General features: G+C 37.1%; 1 protein-coding gene across 1 annotated transcript in view; it reads right to left on the bottom strand.

Moving 5' to 3' along the window:
- The window catches only part of PAXBP1 (PAX3 and PAX7 binding protein 1), a 32,029-nt gene that overhangs the window by 13,315 nt on the left and 479 nt on the right, over window positions 1-18,235 (bottom strand). Inside the window, exons 2-10 of the mRNA XM_004429565.3 lie at window positions 16,154-16,282; window positions 11,394-11,570; window positions 10,340-10,561; window positions 9,684-9,787; window positions 8,417-8,634; window positions 7,718-7,907; window positions 3,868-3,991; window positions 356-455; window positions 152-267 (exon numbers count right to left, since the gene is read on the bottom strand). Of these exons, the coding sequence (XP_004429622.1) occupies window positions 152-267; window positions 356-455; window positions 3,868-3,991; window positions 7,718-7,907; window positions 8,417-8,634; window positions 9,684-9,787; window positions 10,340-10,561; window positions 11,394-11,570; window positions 16,154-16,282 (1,380 nt within the window). The remainder of the gene's footprint in view (window positions 1-151; window positions 268-355; window positions 456-3,867; window positions 3,992-7,717; window positions 7,908-8,416; window positions 8,635-9,683; window positions 9,788-10,339; window positions 10,562-11,393; window positions 11,571-16,153; window positions 16,283-18,235) is intronic.

Below are 18,235 nucleotides of genomic sequence, written 5' to 3'. Positions count from 1 at the left end.
TAATAAAAGTGAGTGCAAGTTTTTACAATTAAGAAAAAAGTGCCTGCTTCTAATGCAGTGGCCACAAAACTTCAAACCATTTCACGGTAAAAACCCCACCTAAGTAGAAAACAAACTGACAATAAATCTCATTTCCAAATAAATGTCTAACCTTTTTCCAGATTGAAATTTGTAATATCTGTAGAAGTTTCTTCATCATCACTGGAAAGGCCTTCAAGGTGATCTGCCATTTTACCGGTTTGCTCTCTGGCTTGTCGACGACGAGTCCTAAATAACAAGCATCAAATTCGCAAACCAGAAGGAAAGAGGCTCCACCCTTCACAAACCAACCAACAGAGAGCATTTTTAGAATCACCTCCTGGCCTCCCGTTCTGCGATCCGACGTTTTGCATGCTCTTGATACAGTGCCCGATCTCGTCCAAAGGAATCAAGATTTGGTGCCATCAGAGCTTTATCTGTAAAACAACAATGGTTAAAATTAAAAGCCTTCCTTCAACAATCTTGAGGAAAGAGTTTGCATAGAATAAGCCATAATGACAGACTGCTTGCTAATCTCAACAGCAGGATTCTGCAATAACTGGTAAACCAGACAGTTTTCTAGTTTAGAGCAAATCTCAATATTATTCTGTGTTCCCATGAAAAGGAATAAAAAAATTAATGGGGAGCTCAACAACCCTACACAAATGCAACTGAGCTTAATCACTGTTTTTATTCTAAATAACCGAACTAGCTTATGCTATCATGATGACCAAATAAATTAAAAATCTAAATCACCTGTGCAAAGGGAAAAATAATAGATTACTTTTTTAAGGAAGAAGAACTTAAGCATCACATGCTGAATGATATGAAATGAGAGCAAAGAAACACAGGAAGGGTGAGAAAAAAGCTTTGTTGTAGGAGGTTAATAATTTATTCTATTTTATTCTAATTTTGCTTTGTAGAAATTTATTCTCTATTACTATTTTTAGAACAAGGACAGAATCAACATGTAGACCGAAAACCACATCTGAATAGGACCAACTTATGCTTTCTGAAACACTACTCTTTCAAAGCACATAATTTTTCCTTTTTTCTCTCTTTTTTTTTTTTTTAACTTTTTAGGGCAATTTTCTAGTTTTAGCTTCCAACTTTCCTACTTAAATTTATATTTCAGTTACCATATTTTTAGTTTCCAAGAGATGGTTCTTGTTCTTAGGATATTCCTTTTCTATAGCATCCTCTACCTGTGTTATGCGTAGGATACCTTCTATTATCTCCCTGAGGATATCAACGATGTTTTAAATTTTCTTCTGCCACTGCGTTGTCTTTGTTTCCTCCCTTGGGTTCCACTGCTTGTCTTGGTCTCTCTGATGATGGTTAACTACCTCATATATATGAACAAGATTGGAAATTCTGTGGACACAGCTGGGTTGTCTAACAGAGGCATCTCCATAACATCATTGGGTAGAAAGTCAACTCTTCTATTGGGGCCCCCAAATGTTAGTGTCTCAGGGTCTTTTCCCTGCACCTATTCTCTTTCTCCAAAGAAGAGTCCTCTAATCTCTCGCATAGGGTAGGAGGAGTGGGGAAAACATCTGTCTGCAATACTTCCCTCATTTCTACATTTCAGTTCCACACTCTGAAGATATTCTGTAATATATAGGGTAGAAACAGGAAGGAAACAACCCAAGGGATAGGAGGGGGGAAATCACATGCAAAATGAAAGACACCAATTTAAGGCTTTCGTATATTTTTTCCCCTGGTATCAGAGATCTGTGACCAATAGCAGCAACAGGAAAAATAAAACCAAAAAGCAGCTCTTTACTTTAGTGTATCCTAACTATCCTAGACCCTACTATTTTTAAAAGTTCACTTTCTTACTGAGTTTTTCATTCCTATTTCAAAATAGCTTGGATATTAGGAAGGAAGTATGTTCCAGAATTCACTAATTATGAAGAAAGGTTAGTATAGTAAACAAGAAAGGTACCCCAGCCCTACATCAACTGCAGGTTCACTACACACCATACACGGGTTAACTAAAAAGTCCCAAACTACAGAACTGATTCCTGCCTCTTTCAGAGGTATCTTTCATTAAGGAAATATTTTAAAGAATATTCATTACTATAATAAACACTTACAATGTTGCTATGTTTATAGTTCTAATATAATATATTGAGGGAGACATGAGTAGATAACTCAGTGACAGCCTCCTTCTCTGTAAGAACTATATGCAGTAATTGTGGTCAGTGTTTATAAATCTAAACAGATGAATTTCAGGCTTTTCTGTTTCTTTAAAATAAGGGAATCGATACTTCAGTGTCCCATGTAATTTTCCTCAAACCTCTGGCAATTAATGAATACTCCCTCTAGGGCAGTATTTTTCATTTTCTCACTACCTTACAACTTCTTTCCAACTCTTAATCTAATTAACATATATCATTCAACCCTTACTTCGAATTCCATTTAAGTAAATAGCTCCAAATTATAAAGAACAGATTATAGACAAGAAAAGGTATTTGATAAAATGCGTAGCTCACATAAACTTTTTAACATAAAGGGAAATTACTTCCCTTCATAGGTATAATGGTTACCTGTAATCTGCCCCAGAAATCTGGTTCTGTCTGGATCAAAAGTGATCTGGGAGGGATGCACTAGTCACTTAGGTGCGCAATACAGCAACAATCTAATTTAAGCTTTTGTGGCAAAAATAGAAGGTCAAAGCCATTCTTATAGCTCACATCTGAGTCTGAATTAGCTCTGAGGGCCATGTTACCATCTCTTTATGATGCTCCAAAATCCACCCAGCACACAGGAGGATGCTTTCTCAGGGATCCAATGTCTCTAGCTTAGAGGACACTCTGTATGACAAAGCATGGTTTTCAGAAAGAAGAACACTAGGGCCCTTTGCACTGGGATCACCTGGGGTGGTTGTTTAACACGCAGATTACTGGACACCATCCAGGACCTAGAAAGACTCTCTAGGGATAGGACCAGGAAATCTGCATTTTAAATTAATATCACAGGTAATTCTATTGCACACTTCCACTCGAGAACTGCTGACATAGGGAACAAAGAGACCACAAAAGAAGCCACAAGAAATCCATGCTAGGAAAACTCCTATTAGAGCACCCAAGAATATGGAGGGCAGTGGAAAAATGGAATTAAAAAGCTTAAAATATCTGGTTAAAGAATCTCAACTAAACTATTTAATAAGAAGTTTCCAATTAATTTTGGTTTTACATAACATACATCATAATGAAAAGAACATAAATTCAATTTCTAAATTTTTTCACTAAAACTTCAGGAATTGCAGGCATCAACTGACTTACTGAAAAACCCAATATATAAGGCAAACTAGAAAATACAAAAAATTTTGCTTTATCCAAGGGGTGAAGCTCAAAAGTCCCCAATCTTGGAATTGTATCATTTGTTATGTAACAAAAATCCCTCTCCCCTCCAAAATTCCGTCCCTAAACTCAAAATCTTTCACTGTGATCAACAATAGCATTTGTGTTGGCGTTATGAACAGGATGAAATTGGCGGGGGGGTCGGGGGAGGCGGAAGGGGGCCGGGAATCATGTAGGGTCAAATAGTGGTTTGAAGATAAAATACTGATGTCTTTTCTATACTCTAAAGAATGAAAAAATATGCCCGAAGAAGAAATAAGATTGATAGAATATTAGTGCATGTTTATGAGCTCCTTCGAGAAGCTATATTTCTTAAACACAATCCAAGTACACGTTGTTATAATTTTTAGATCTACCTGACACAAGAGCAAGGAAATTGATTTCTTTAAAAAAATGCTCTGAGACCTCTAATTTTCAATTAGGCTGTACTAAGTAAACAAGGTTGTTTAATGAATAATAAAAACCTTCAAGATGGACTGACTTGAATGGCTTGAAAACTCCGAAGATTCATCTTTAATATCATCTTGTCGTCTTTGGACAAGGCGGGAAGCTCGCTGTTTGTACAGCTGATGTATTGCTGATTCAAGTTCATTAATCAGTGGCACCTGTAAAAATACAACACACTCCGTAACACCAAACTCCTCAGTGGCTTACTTATTTGAGGGTTCCATACTATTTCCGGATTTCTGAAAAAGTACCCTCTATGGACCATGATCATGAATTCCCAGTGGGACACAAATAGCAATTCAGTTTTACGATGTTTAGGAAACATCACTTCTTCTTTTAATCCACACACAGAGCTATAATGTCCAGTGCCTAGTTAATGGAGCAAAAGTTTGGTTAGGAAACTTAACACTTCAATATCAGTAAAGAGAGCAAGTAAAGAATTATGTCAAAAATTTTAGTGCTTTTCTTTTATAATGAAGTACTTGGAAGTCTTTTAAAGTCCATTTATACTTTTCCAGCAGCATGATCTGCCTCACAAGTTTTGTAGTGTAAAATAAATCATTATCGCTGTATGATACTGAAAAAATGTAATGGTTCTATGAGTAGGTAAGAACAAGAGTCTGCTGACCAATTTTGGACACTTAAATTGCTCTGCCACTCATATGCACCAAGTACCTTCCAGTAATGTTATACTATTTTGCAGCTTTATTACACGTTCTAAATGTAAACTGCATTCATTTACATTAATAAGGCAAATAAAATTGCTAGCTATAACTAACTCGTCTAAAATCAATATATCAAACTCAGAAAGTTCTCTTCCTATCAAATGTTTAAATTCTTCCATATTGTGTAAAAAAATAATAAAACTCTTCACATGAATTGTCAGTTTACAAAGTTACTAAATTTTTCCAGGTTACTATCCGCAGCCGAGCATTCACTTGGTTCATATGGAATACAAAAGCTTATAGAATGAGACCTAACTTAGAAAGAAAAAAACAGAAAAGTTTCTCTTTATAAATACCTTATGTTACAACCAAATGCTATGAAATTTTCACAAAACACTAATGACCACTACACATACCTGAGGAAACCAGAAATTCTAGTTTCCTGATGGTTAGTGCAAATGGAAAACACATTACTACTTAGAGTTTGGGAATACTGGCAACCAGTGTTATAGCAGCTTCCTGAACTGAACAGACTGCAAATGGAAAACAAAAAAAGGCAGGTGGAATACAAAGATGTCTGTAACAAAAGCAATTTCATACACTTGCATGATTCCATTGCAAAACTAGCAAATGTTTACAGCAGGTCAAACTGATGGAGTTATTTTATTCCTGAATATGCCACACCATGGGAAACAACATCCCCAAATCTGCATTGATTATTTTTGACAGCTGAGTCCAGAGACACTATTGCTGTTATCATTGTAACTTACACTTCACCACCCCCTCATTTTTTTCAAACCATGTAGGACTAAAGACAAATGTACCTATGTACCTAAAGGGCATTCTTTTAGTCCTGGACACTGTTGACATTCCCCTACTATAAGAGCTACACACCTCAGGATGTGTGAGACAGAATTTAATTATTCAATTTATACTTAAAATCCTGATAAGGCAATTTTTATGTTTAGGTAACTGGAATGCCTTTTAACAAAGCCCAGAGAAAATTCTACTAAGAATAATAGACCCAAAATACATTTTCAGCTTTCATTCACGTTTCTTAACAAAACTGATTTATCTCGAGAGTATGCACCATGACAATTTCTTTACCCTCTCCAAACTCAAAACTGTTATTGACTATTATTATTTCAAGACCAAATTTAAGGAGAAGAACACAAGAAGATGACCATAGGGAAACAAAACAATGGAAAGTTAAAATGATCTGCAAATAATTAAAAATCTAAGTTCAAAATCACTTAAGCTTTTATAACAAAAGAGGGAAAAACAAAGGAATGTTTACCTTTTTATGGTCTTACCCTGAAACAATATTTTTATAGTATAACTAAAATGAATATTCAAATCTACCTAAATGTTCCTAAATATTTCCAAGATGTCAATTTATGACATTATCAACTCAGCAGCAGTCTCTTAATAAAACTGAATGCATATGAAAATTTCAAAATGAAAATAAAATATTCACCTTTAAAGGAATGGACTATCTACCTCTCTTTTAATTAAAATGTAGTCACTGTATAATATATAAGGTTTAAGATCTGCTCCAAAAATGTTTATGTAAGTGACTCTGTGAAACCATATTAGCACAATCTGAAGTAGACTTTTCTAGGAACAGGGTAATTAAAGAGAGATAAAGTACACTAATTGTTTATAAAATAGCAATTGAAAACTATATGAACTAGATGTCTACTAGTCTCTTTAACCCAAGAATCGTATAATCCAGTTGATCATACTACTGTCAATATTTTTTAAGAGTTCAATTTGCAATTACGAGCATGTAAGTTTACTCAAGTAAGTTCCAAAGCAAAGGCCAAGCTATTTCAAGAAAAAACTCCACAGGCATAAACCTCACTTACAAAGTATGGTTTAAGACACCGACCCTTTCTCTAGTCACAAAGGTTATCAGACCAGCTCCCACCGTGCCCGCTGGGCTCAAAAAGGCTTTATTAGTAGGAAGAACATAACCGCCAGCTCTGACACTTATGTCCCCTTCCCATCTTGACCCTAGCCCTCTGCACAGAGTCAAACCTGTTTCTTTCCCACCCCTGTCTTGTCACCCTAAGCCACTGATCTGCCACAAGGGATATCATAACTCAGACTGTAATTGCTTCTCCAGAAATCAAGTGATAAGGACAAGAACAGGATAAATCCTACAGAGAGGATCTGAGGAATGCGGTCTCAGCCTGGATCTCACCACAGACTGGCTAGAACCATTAAGATTCATTAGGAAGATACAGTCTGGCAGTGTTCTTTTGCCAGCCTTTGGCCTTAGGGTATTAAAATAATCATCAGAGATAATAAAAAGCTAAAATACTCATTTAAACACACCATATGCTTACAGATTCTACTCTAATCCACACAGCCAATAAGGGAAAATGTGCCTTCTATTCCTGTATCACTTGATAGTTTAAACACAGGATAGTCAAAGCACCATGATTTTAATTTTTTTTAAAAATAAGGCTGCAAAGTCCATAGATAATTATAAACCAATGCATCAAACAACACAATTATCTCAAAGAAGAAAAATCAATTAAGAGGTCGTTTGAGAAGAAAGGGGATTCTGTATGCAGCTAGTTTTAAAAATGCAAAAAACAAATGGTACAATAGAATGCAAAGAGTTGTGCCAATTGACTATCATACTAAAAAATTAAACTTAGAAGAAATGAGACCTTAAAAGAAATTATGGCCAATGAATGGTTTCTGAAATGGATGAAGCATAGGCTTATTTAGATGAAAACTATTAGCAACAATGGCAACCAGCTTTATCTAGAGTAAAAAATAAAAACTAATAAAAATTTGCAACTTTATACATATTTGGAATTACTTGTAGAAACAGATTAAAGATAAGTTTAGATTGAACCATAAGAAAGAAAATTCAGATGAGTCCCTTATATTCTAATAATTCAGGGCAGGCCAATAATCTACCATTATATTAAGGCAAAACCTGCCAAGTCTTAATTAAGTGTGCTTTGCGTTATCTTTTTTTGTTTTCAACAAAGGCAGTATATTGCCCCCAAGACAGAATGTCACTAATAAAGTGAAGAAAATGAAGCAGGACTTTTTACCACTTCTAAAGTCGAATGCAGTGGATATTCTAAACTTCTAAAGTTCATATTCAGTGTATTTCTGAGAAATACAGAAATGATCTACACAAGGCCCTCCCTAATTTTGCCTTATTCAAAGAGATTAATATTTTTGCATTCTTACCTTTTCACTGAAACACTCAAGCAAGTCTTGGACATACCCTCGCATTTCTTGCAAAAATTTATACCGTTCACCAATACCCCCAGAAGACCCTTCTAATCTTTCAATAGCCCTGGTGGAGTCCACTCGGCTTTGTAGATGCTTCTCATGCTGCTGTCGATTTGTTTTGTGCAGTTCTTTCATGGAGTCCAACCTTAAGAACACAAAAGGATAAATATAACACATTTACATCCAAAAGTCTATGCTGGCAGAGACTCTTGCAATATTATAATAACGCATTTAGTTCCACTATGAGAACATTAAAAATACTCGGAGTGGCATCTTTTCATCTGTACTGCTTTTTTCTCAAAAAATGGCAGTTTACAGACTTCATGTAAAGTTATTTGGTTGGCTAACCAAAATCTCACTGTTTTGCTTTTCCCCCCATATCTTGACTATACTTTTTCAGAGTCCAAGAGGTACAAACTCAGAACTGTCTTCAACAAGATCATGGAGTGGCATTTTTTATAACTTTTCGAGGCTTCCACAGAAGTAATCCAAGAAGGTAGCAGAACAAAGTACGAAGTCATCTTCTGTTTAGCTTTTGAAGATGGGCCAGTGAATCTTCTTTGCAGATATCCTGCATCTGCTACCCCAGACTACATGTTGCCTGAGGGAACAGAAAGCTAGAGGACAGGTCTTTAAGAAGTTGATCTGCCCTACCTGTCTTTAAGCTGTTTCTTTACCAAATCAATAGTAACGGGAGTCATCTCATTACTGGGAGTTTTGAAAGGGACTGTATTATCTGTTTTTTGAGATTTGGCATCAGATGATCCATAGGCCGTATAACTATAAGGAATGCCATAGGATGAACCATAAGGCATCGTCTGGTAAGTGTTCTGGTAGTACATATTCACTTCACTGGGCTGACTTGCTTGAACCTAGAAAAGAAATGAGAAATATATGAAAATTAGTAGCTAAAACTATGAAAATAATAATCTCATGCCTTTAGGGTTAAAAAAAACCTAACAGCAGCAGTTATACCCATTTTCCAAACAGTATGTAATTAAAATAAATAATTGCAGAGTTCTTCAAAATCAAATAAAAGTAGGGCTAGATGAATACTCTAATTCTTATACGATTACTGGATTCATTGCTAATAATTTTCAGAAAAAAAGAATGCCAAAAAGTTTAAAATTGAAGGGACATTAAAAAGAATCTAAGGCCACCCTTTTATCAACAGAAGAGGATAAATGACTGGCCATGGTCATGGAATAAACAAATAAACAGAGATTATCATCTAAGACTCCTAACACCTAGTCCTGATTTTCCTTACTATACTCTATTTTCTTAACATAACCCAAACAATGCAAAATTCTGTGTCAAAACGCTAGTAACAAAAATAGTTTAAATTCATGCAACATTTCCACTGTACTACTTCCTTCTATAAAACAAATTCTTATAACGATTTAGGAAGATATTTTTTATCTACAATAAGTTTTTGCATTACTGAGAAACCCATCTTCTACAAAATAATTTTTAAAGTCAGAAAAATTAAGCTATACAGGAAAGAGACATTTTATCTATACAATGGTTCTCAAACTTGAGAATCAGAATCACCTGGAGGGCCTGTTAAACAGATGGCTGGGCCTCCCCCCAGAGATCCTCATTCACTAGGTCTCAGCGGGGTGAGAATTTGCACTTCTAACAAGCCCCCACATGATGCTGACGCTGCTGGCTAAAGGACCACTTGGAGAAACACTGATCTAAGAACCTAGAAATTCTGCCATCATTCTGACTGTAAAAAGAAAAATACAATTTCTTATAAAAGTTTATTATATACATAACTTTATGTAATTTTCTTAATTATGTTACTTGAATAAATGACAGATTCAATTCAATATGCAATATGTTTTTACTTTAACAAAATAGGCAAAAAAGGTTTTTTATTGACTTTTTCATTTTTGAAGTTTAATTCTTTAGTTCTTACCTGAGGGATATTAATTCCTTTTCTTATCTGCTCCTGTTCCCATCGGCTGAGTTCTTCATCTTGTTCTCCAGTTACTAAAGCATCATCATCACTCCCCTCAATACCTGCAGCCATAAGTAGCAAAGAAAAGTAAATAATATCAGAAAAGCAGGGAGGGAAGAGATGTTATCCCGATATTTCACAAAAATTAAGCAAAACTATTGGTATTAACTCAACCTTACTAAAATGTCTATTATGATCTCCTCTCTATCTGATACTCCTGACTTTGTCTTATACACAGTATCCCTTGAAGCAAAAGGCAGTATTAAGGAATGGTTAAAACCTTAGACAGATTTCCTAATCCCTGTGTGCTTGACATCAACTCAACAAAGGGAAGAACAAAACCTAATGCCTCTTAAGAACGTTGAGCCGATTATATAAATTTACACGTGCAAAATGCTTAGCACAATACTGGCCACACAGAAGTGCTCAATAAACACGAGCTATCACAACCACGCTAGAGTTTTCAAAAAATCCCATTAAGACACTTGTACCCAGCAAGAACAGTCCTCTACATTAAACAGTTAAATAAACGTAGGTACTTTTTATTCAACTATAATATCAAATCACAATTAATAGCAAAGTCATGGGCTTACTATCCTATTAAATCAAGTTACCTATTTCCTCGGCAATCTTTTGTCTTTGTGACTTTTCTTTCACAGAGAAAACTATCCGGCGTTTCTCATCATCATCTTCGTCATCACTGGCATCATTCTCATCTTCTCTAACAAGGCGGCCTTTACCAGGCTCGCTATCATGAGGAGTGAAATCTCCCAACTCTCGGGCCATTTGACGTTTTTTCCTTGCAGCATGTATAAAAGCTGCATCTGGAATTTCTCCTGGAAACAAATGGTAAAGATTATAAAATATGGCAGTGTTAGGATTGTAAAGTTTCTATTTTCTTAAAAATATGAAGAGTATAATCATCTCACCAAGATTCTAATGTTAGTTGCTGGCACACTCTTCCCAAACTGTACCTGCAATCCAACTGATTTTTAATTTAGTTTACATGGAAACTAAAAGTCACTAAGGAAACTGAAAAGACTATACAATGGCAATACCTATGGGAAAGAGTGGGAGGGAGGGGAAAATCCACTAAAGCAGTTTTATTTTGACTGTCATTTTTTTTCACTTTTAAGAAATAAACAAAAGTCATAAAATCATATTACTAAACTAGAAAACAGACAAAAATAAGAGTTGCCCATAATCTCACAACCCTAAAAAACACTATTAGATTTATAGTATATTTTTCTTGCAAATAGTTTTCAGTTCACCTGTAAGTATATTGAATATATATTCTGTACCTAATTTTTCTTCATTTTACAACATAATAAGCTTTTCTCCATATTGTTTTGCATAAACATAATGGCTTAATAACATTCACTGAACAGATAAAGGATATTCTACATAATCAAATCCATTGACCTTTTCACCGACAGTAAAAATTAATGCCTTGCTACTTGTCTAATTGTTATGTTAGTAGCTATGTCCTAGCCCATCGTGTAAATGTACCTTAATTTACTAAGCCATTCCTCTCCTGCTGGACACCTTGGCTTCAAACAGGGATGTCATGAGAAACACCACTTAGCCAACTCCTTCTTTAACCACCATCCTTATGGAAGGCCCATTGAGGGCTTACTTCAGTTCTGAGAAGTATTTTTGAGTACACACCTGGACGGAGAACATTCAAAGAAGATAAAGCATTTGAAAACGCTCCGCCAGCCTTTGGCTTTTCTTCTTCCTTCTCGCTCTCCATATCCATTTCATCTTCACCGTGTTCACTGATGATAACTCCATCTTCTTGACTGGTGTCCTTAGCATGTCCTGTTTTGTCCAAAGGTAGTTCATCTATTTTTGAAAAAAGTAATTAAAATATATTTAAAACAAAATCCATAAATTAAAAAGGCATTTTTTATTCCATTATGGGCTCAATTCATTAAAGCTTGAACTATGTTAACGGTTTATAAAAAACTCAAACCACTGATGTACGAAAATGAAATATCACAATAGACATAATTGGGAGGTAAAAATACAGGGGACACAGGATTTGAGGCCCTTCTCAATCCTACCTTTAGTTAATTTTATCAAAATTTTACTAATTTACTAATAAGAAACAGTTAATCTGTTTCTTCCTCTAAACTTCCATAGGTAACTGTTCACACCTCTTTGAAAAATGATTTCATGTCAGTATTTTATTAAACTCTAAGACCATTTGAGGCAGCTTTCTACCAAGAATAAAGTTTACAGACCAGCTAAACCTCTCTGTAATGAACACTTACGGGATATCTTCTTAGTTCATAACCATTTATAACCCAGCATCTGAAGGCGTGAGACCCAAAAGTCACATGTACACTGTGCAACCCTGATCCCACTGCCACGACTGAATGTTTAAGAGTGGATTTGTGACCGAAGCAGAGATAACCTGATTCTCTTTCTGGAAATCTGGAACTGGGACAGAGAGATGAGTCAGGACCAGGTGGCACTAAGAACAACCACATGTAAACTAGCCAGGGAGCTGTGGAGTGGCCATATTCTGCCACTGGACAGAGAAGAGAGCTCTCTAATTCTCAGGCCATTCCTGAAGCCAGTTTCAAGACTGCTTTCCTGCCACTGGGTGCCAGGAGGCACCTGGAACCCAACGTAAAAGTGGTTTACTTTACTTATAACTAAATAGTCCTATTACATCCTCCGTCCCAGGCAAAAATCAAGTGTCAACGTTTTTTACCTTGAAGCACTGAACCTGGCAATGCACACAATAGGCACAGTGAATGTAATAAAAAAGTAAAACAAAAATTTACTCTAAATATGAAAGATATTCTTCTGTTGTTTCCCTAGCATGTTCCCCTCCCCAAGATTGCTTCAAAAGCTCTCTATTCTTCTCAAACCATACTCTACTCCCCTGAATAACTGTCCTAGGGATAATACTGCCCCCCCTGTTTAACTTTACTGAGAAGATTTAGGTCATTCTGTTTTAGGCTCTTTAATTTTTTTCATTTACCATTTTACCTTTTTAGCCACGGACTTCTTTCTGAAGTGTACTCTGAGGCCATGAGATTTTAAAACTCACTTTATCAGATGTATATGGTTAGATAGAGTCAAAAACTACTCAGTTTCTTCTGCTCTGAACCCACACTAAATCAATGGCTTTTAATAGACAAAACAGAACTGCGAAAGGTCTGTTGGTTCAGATATGCTCAGATAATGATTTCCGCAGATATTAAAAGATCCAATGTTTCATTCAATTCACAAGCATTTGCTTGTGATTGAGCAATACAAGTCCAAAACACGGTGACAGCTGAATTTTTGTTAGTGGTCACGTATTATCCTTCCAGACATCTTTATAAAGAGATGCTAAATAACCTTTTGCTAGGCTCCTCTGTGCCCTCAATTTCTTCAGCTACTACTTCAGGAAACTTGCTCTCACAAATATTCTCTTTATCTTGAACTTGATCAGGCTCTCCCTCTCGTCTCTCCTGTCTACAGAGAGACAGAGGCTTCTCTTTATTAAAAGAACTTCTACTTGATCCTAATGGTCTCTCTAGCTATTGGCCTCCACTTCTCTCTCTGCCAAACTTCCCACAGCAGCAGTGCGGACCTGCTGCCTTCTACCTCCTCACCAGCTTGTGTGCCTCCACCCTGGCAAATGGCCCTTGATTTCTGCCATTCCAAGCTCACCAGCTAGGCCAATGGCTGCAGCCACAGCTAATTCAGACAGTATCATGGATCAATTCAGCAAAAGGTGTTCTTTCCTCCAAACAGGCAGAGCTTGGTTAGTGGACTAGTATCTTTTGCCAGATGTCCTCCTCCAGAAACAATCATAGCAACCCTGCCAATAGCCTTTCCTCAGTCCTTACTTTTCTTGAGCTTTCTGGTACTATTTCATCCAACTGACCATCGTCATCTTGAAACTCCCCTGTCTTTTCTCCTTTGGCCTTTATGATTCTTTTATCTCTTTAGTAAATCCTTTCTCTATTTGCATGCTTATTACAGGTAGAAGTCTTTGGTCCTCAGGAATCTTTCCTTTATGCTGCTCCCTCATCAATTCCATTTATTTTTGGTTTCAATTATCATCTCAATAAGCACCGTACCTAAATCTACATCTCCAACTGTTCACTGGCCATTTCCACTCAAATTCAAGCTTAAAAGTGAGCTCATTATTTTAGAAACATCACAAAAATAAGTTTTCCAAGTCAATACTACCCTTGTTTTGGAGTTATTGCATCTCTGCTTATCTAAGGAGGGTTGGGGTAGGAAGAGTTTGAGAATGTGAGTTGATTAACGAAAGAGCTCCATAGCATCATCATTTCAGGGATAATGATGACAATCTATAATATAGAGGCTCCATCCTTCAGGAGGACGTTAATTGAGTTATCTGGTGAGTGGAATATCAGAGTGACGTGAAAGTGGAAGACAGAAGAGGTCACAGAAGATGGCCTTGTAAACCTTGTACTTGCTTCAACTTCTAAACCCAAAAGTAAATGGTCTTTTCTCAGTTCTCACTTCTGACCTGTCTTGTATTATTTCATCATACACAGTTGGTTCCCAAGAGATTTAGAAAAAATGAAGCAGGTTCCTAGACTCTAAAATAATCGGTTCCCCTAAAAATACTCCTCCTCCCACCTACCTTCCCTATTTCTGTATATAATACGTAATTATTCTCTCCATCACTACAGCAAAAAAGCTCAAATTTGACTATTCCTTTTAAATTCAATAGCTAAAGCATACACCAAGCCTACCAATTCTTCCCTTGGAATGTTTCTCAAATAATCCTTTCTGTTCATTTCTCTCCCACACCCACAGCAAACATTTCTAACTCATCCACAATTTTCCACTGAGTCAGGAAAAGCCTCAGTCTTGCTCAACTGAGACCTTTTTAAACCTACTATTAATGGGTCAAAGCTGGCCCTTGCGTTTAAACTGCTTTAGGCCTCCAATTTCTCCTTGTGCCAATCCATGCTGCACGCTAATACCAGGTTAAGATTTCAAAAGGTATTTATCATGTCAACATCTTGGCAAGCCACTGAACACAGCAACCCTAAACCCCTGACTAGATACTAAACATCCTTCACAATCTGTCAACAACGTACCTTTCACCCTAAACCTCTATTTCCTCCACAAGTCATCTACTTTGGCCTGTCAGGTGTACATGCTCTTTTCCAAAACAGCCTTAATCAGTTTCATCTTTGATAATACCCCCATACCTTCCCTCTTCTATCTTTTGGAATTTAAATTATCAAAGATCTAGCTTCAAATTCCACTTTATCTATGAAGCATTCCTTCTCCTGCCTCCACAAACAAGTATAGTTACCCTTTAAACCTCTACTGGACATTTTACCAAACACTGGGTCCAATCACACATTTAAGTGATGTTGTCTCCAAAATTAGATGGTAAATTTGAGATATAATGACATACTTTTTCACATTAAGCCTTTAGCTGAGAACCTAGGAAATAATAAATCTACCTTTAATTCCATAAAATAATAAGATTTCCCTAAGGCATTTGTATGAGAATAACTCAGACCACAGCATATTATAACAGACCCACTTTCGTAAAGACAAATAACTGCTTAAAATTTTTAAACTTAGGTTGTGAGAAGACATGAGAGATGTCTGTACAATGTAGGCAGGTGCCTCACACTGAGGAGTCTTCATCCATGTAGCTGACAAGGCTCCCGAGCGGGAGCATTACCAACATTAAACGTAGGGCATTCCTAAAAGTTCTCTAAGAATTAAACCAACTGTGGAAATATCAACACAGAAACTGAAAACCTGTCTCTATAAAATGCAAGTACAGGAATTTGCATAGTACTCCCTCAAACAGGAATAAACCTGTATCTCAGGGCTAAGTGGGAAAACTTTCTTTGTTCAACAGCAGTCTGAAGACTAATAAGAAAATTGGGAGAGGATTTAGTCATTGCAGCGGCAATGACTAAACACTGCCAAACATTCCAGTGGCAATGATTCTGTCTTTGTAAAAAATGCATTTATAGGGGCTGGCCCAGTGGCTCAGCAGTTAAGCACACACACTCCACTTCGGCGGCCCGGGGTTCGCAGGTTTGGATCCCGGGGGCGCACCAATGCACTGCTGGTCAAGCCATGCTGTGGCAGTGTCCCATATAAGAAGTGGAGGAAGATGGGCACGGACGCTGGCCCAGGGCCGATCTTCCTCAGCAAAAAAGAGGAGGGCTGGCATCAGATGTTAGCTCAGGGCTGACCTTCCTCACAAAAAGAAAAAAAAAAAATTTGCATTCATAATGCAATTGTGTTAGAATTAAACAACAGAACTGTATCACTACTCAGTTTGGACCCTTGACCACAATAGAGTCAACTAAAAGAGCTCACAATATATAGCAAATCCATTCAATCCCTGTGAGAAAGAGCTTTCATTTTTTTTTTTCATTTCAAAAGAATCCTATTAGTTTGGTACTTACTGTCAGCTGATGAGTTGAGTTCTGTCTTAATCTTCGATTTTTCAAGATCTTCTTTATACTCTTTCTTAAGCAATTTTACTATCTTTTTGCTATAACTTGATTTCTTCACTTTGAAAACTTCTTCATTTTCTTAAAAAAGAAATTAAACACAATAATTCAAAAAGACATATGCACCCCTATGCTCACTGCGGCATTATTTATTCACAATAGCCAAGATGTGGAAGCAACGCAAGTGCTTGTCAATGGATGAATGGATAAAGATGTGGTAAATATATATATATATATACACACACACATACAATGGACTACTACTCAGCCATAAGAAAAGACAAAATCATGCCATTTGCGACAACATGGATGGACCTTGAGGGTATTATGTTAAGCGAAATAAGTCAGAGAAAGACAAATACAGTATGATTTCACTCATATGTGAAAGATAAACACATAGACAAGGAGAACAGATTGGTTGTTACCAGAAGGGAAGGGGGTGGGGGGAGGGCGAAAGGGGTAAAGGGGCACATATGTATGGTGACAGATAGAAACTAGACTACTGGTGAACATGATATAGTCTATACAGAAACTGAAATAATGCACACCTGAAATTTACACAATGTTATAAGCCAATATAATCTCAATAAAACAACTAAAAAAAAAATTAAACGAAGTCCGTAGTAACCATTTTCAGACCATATCTTCCCTTCTAACTTTCACATGATCTTATGGGCTTTTCAAATTCTTCCATATACTTATACAGCCCAAATCGTTACATAATTTGAAGTTATTTCAAATCTGTCATAGGTTCTCAAAAACTGAAGTCAACTTCGTAAATTAATCTGGAAAAATGCAAATTTGAGACTTTTTAAAAGTCATAACACATGTCACTGCACAAAATTTTCCTGTGTCCTATTGTCTTCCTTAAATCATCTATATTTCAGGAGAAAAAAAATCATTGAAAAGGCACTTGATCACCAAATTATTAAGGTATCCGAAACAAAATAGCCAAAATCAAAAGGTGCTGGTTAACAAAGCTGTCAAGTCTGAGTAACTCTGTATCTATCACAAACTGACATATTGTTATTTCAAGACTAAGCTGAGCGCAAATCACTTTTTGAAAATACCTTTTAAGGCTGTATCCATCCTCTTTGATTTGAAAATTTTAAAGTCAAATGCAAGCACTTCATCAAATAGTCCCTGCACCATCAAAACCAAAAACCTGGCTGTACTCTTCTCAAACTTAAACAAAATAAAAAATAACAGAAAGGCCACAGAGAAACTGCCTACCCTACTGGAAACACGAAAGCATCTCGAATCAAGACGCAAGTGAGATTTCCAAAGTTTAATTTCTTTTTTCATAACATGGACTTAACTGGATTATATAAACACACACTCAACCGGTCGGGAAGTAAAAAGATTTAAGGCTCATTTAGGACGAGAAATCTAAATCTACTGTAGCCTGGCGTCCCACACCGGACTGGATACATTGCCTTGAGTTACTATTAGACGGTCTCTCGTCACTGTCCAAAAGCCAATGGGGGAAGGCTAGACATCTGGATCCTTATTTACTTTTATGGGGAAACTGAGGCTCAGCGATTGCAAGAGACTGGCCCAAAGTCACTCCGAACCAGAGCTTCAACTCCGGGTTTTTGTTCCCAGATTTAGTACACCTCTTTACAAACCCAGCCTTCTTGTCCAAGGATGTCTGGACAGAGCACCCAGGAGGCGTAGGCACAGTGACCTGCAGAGGGCTCAGAGAACGTGCCAAGAGCAGTCAAGGGACCCAACTCAAGTTCTCCCTGAAACACACCCGCCAGCAAAGCAGCAGCACAGGGGACACTGAATTTCCACTTGAAAAACTCAGACTGACTGATCTGAGCTCTGAGCTCCGGCCCCTCGGGGTAGGAAACGCACAGGAGGGTGAGGAGGAGGCGGTTGTTAAAAAAGGGCTGGTGGCGGCGCGGGAACGCGTCCCCTGCCGGAGCAGAAGGCCGGAGGAGGGGAAAGATGTGCAGCAGGTCGGGCGGGAAGGGGCTCCGTTCCGGGGTGCGGGGCTGGGCGTCCCGGGAAGGCGGGGGCCCGAGGGGC

Source organism: Ceratotherium simum, chromosome 27 (genome assembly GCF_057802395.1).
Source record: "Ceratotherium simum simum isolate JZ-2026a chromosome 27, ASM5780239v1, whole genome shotgun sequence".
Classification (NCBI taxonomy): Eukaryota; Metazoa; Chordata; class Mammalia; order Perissodactyla; family Rhinocerotidae; genus Ceratotherium; species Ceratotherium simum.
The sequence above is the reverse complement of the archived record's forward strand: the minus strand, read 5'-3'. Positions and strand labels throughout refer to the sequence as shown.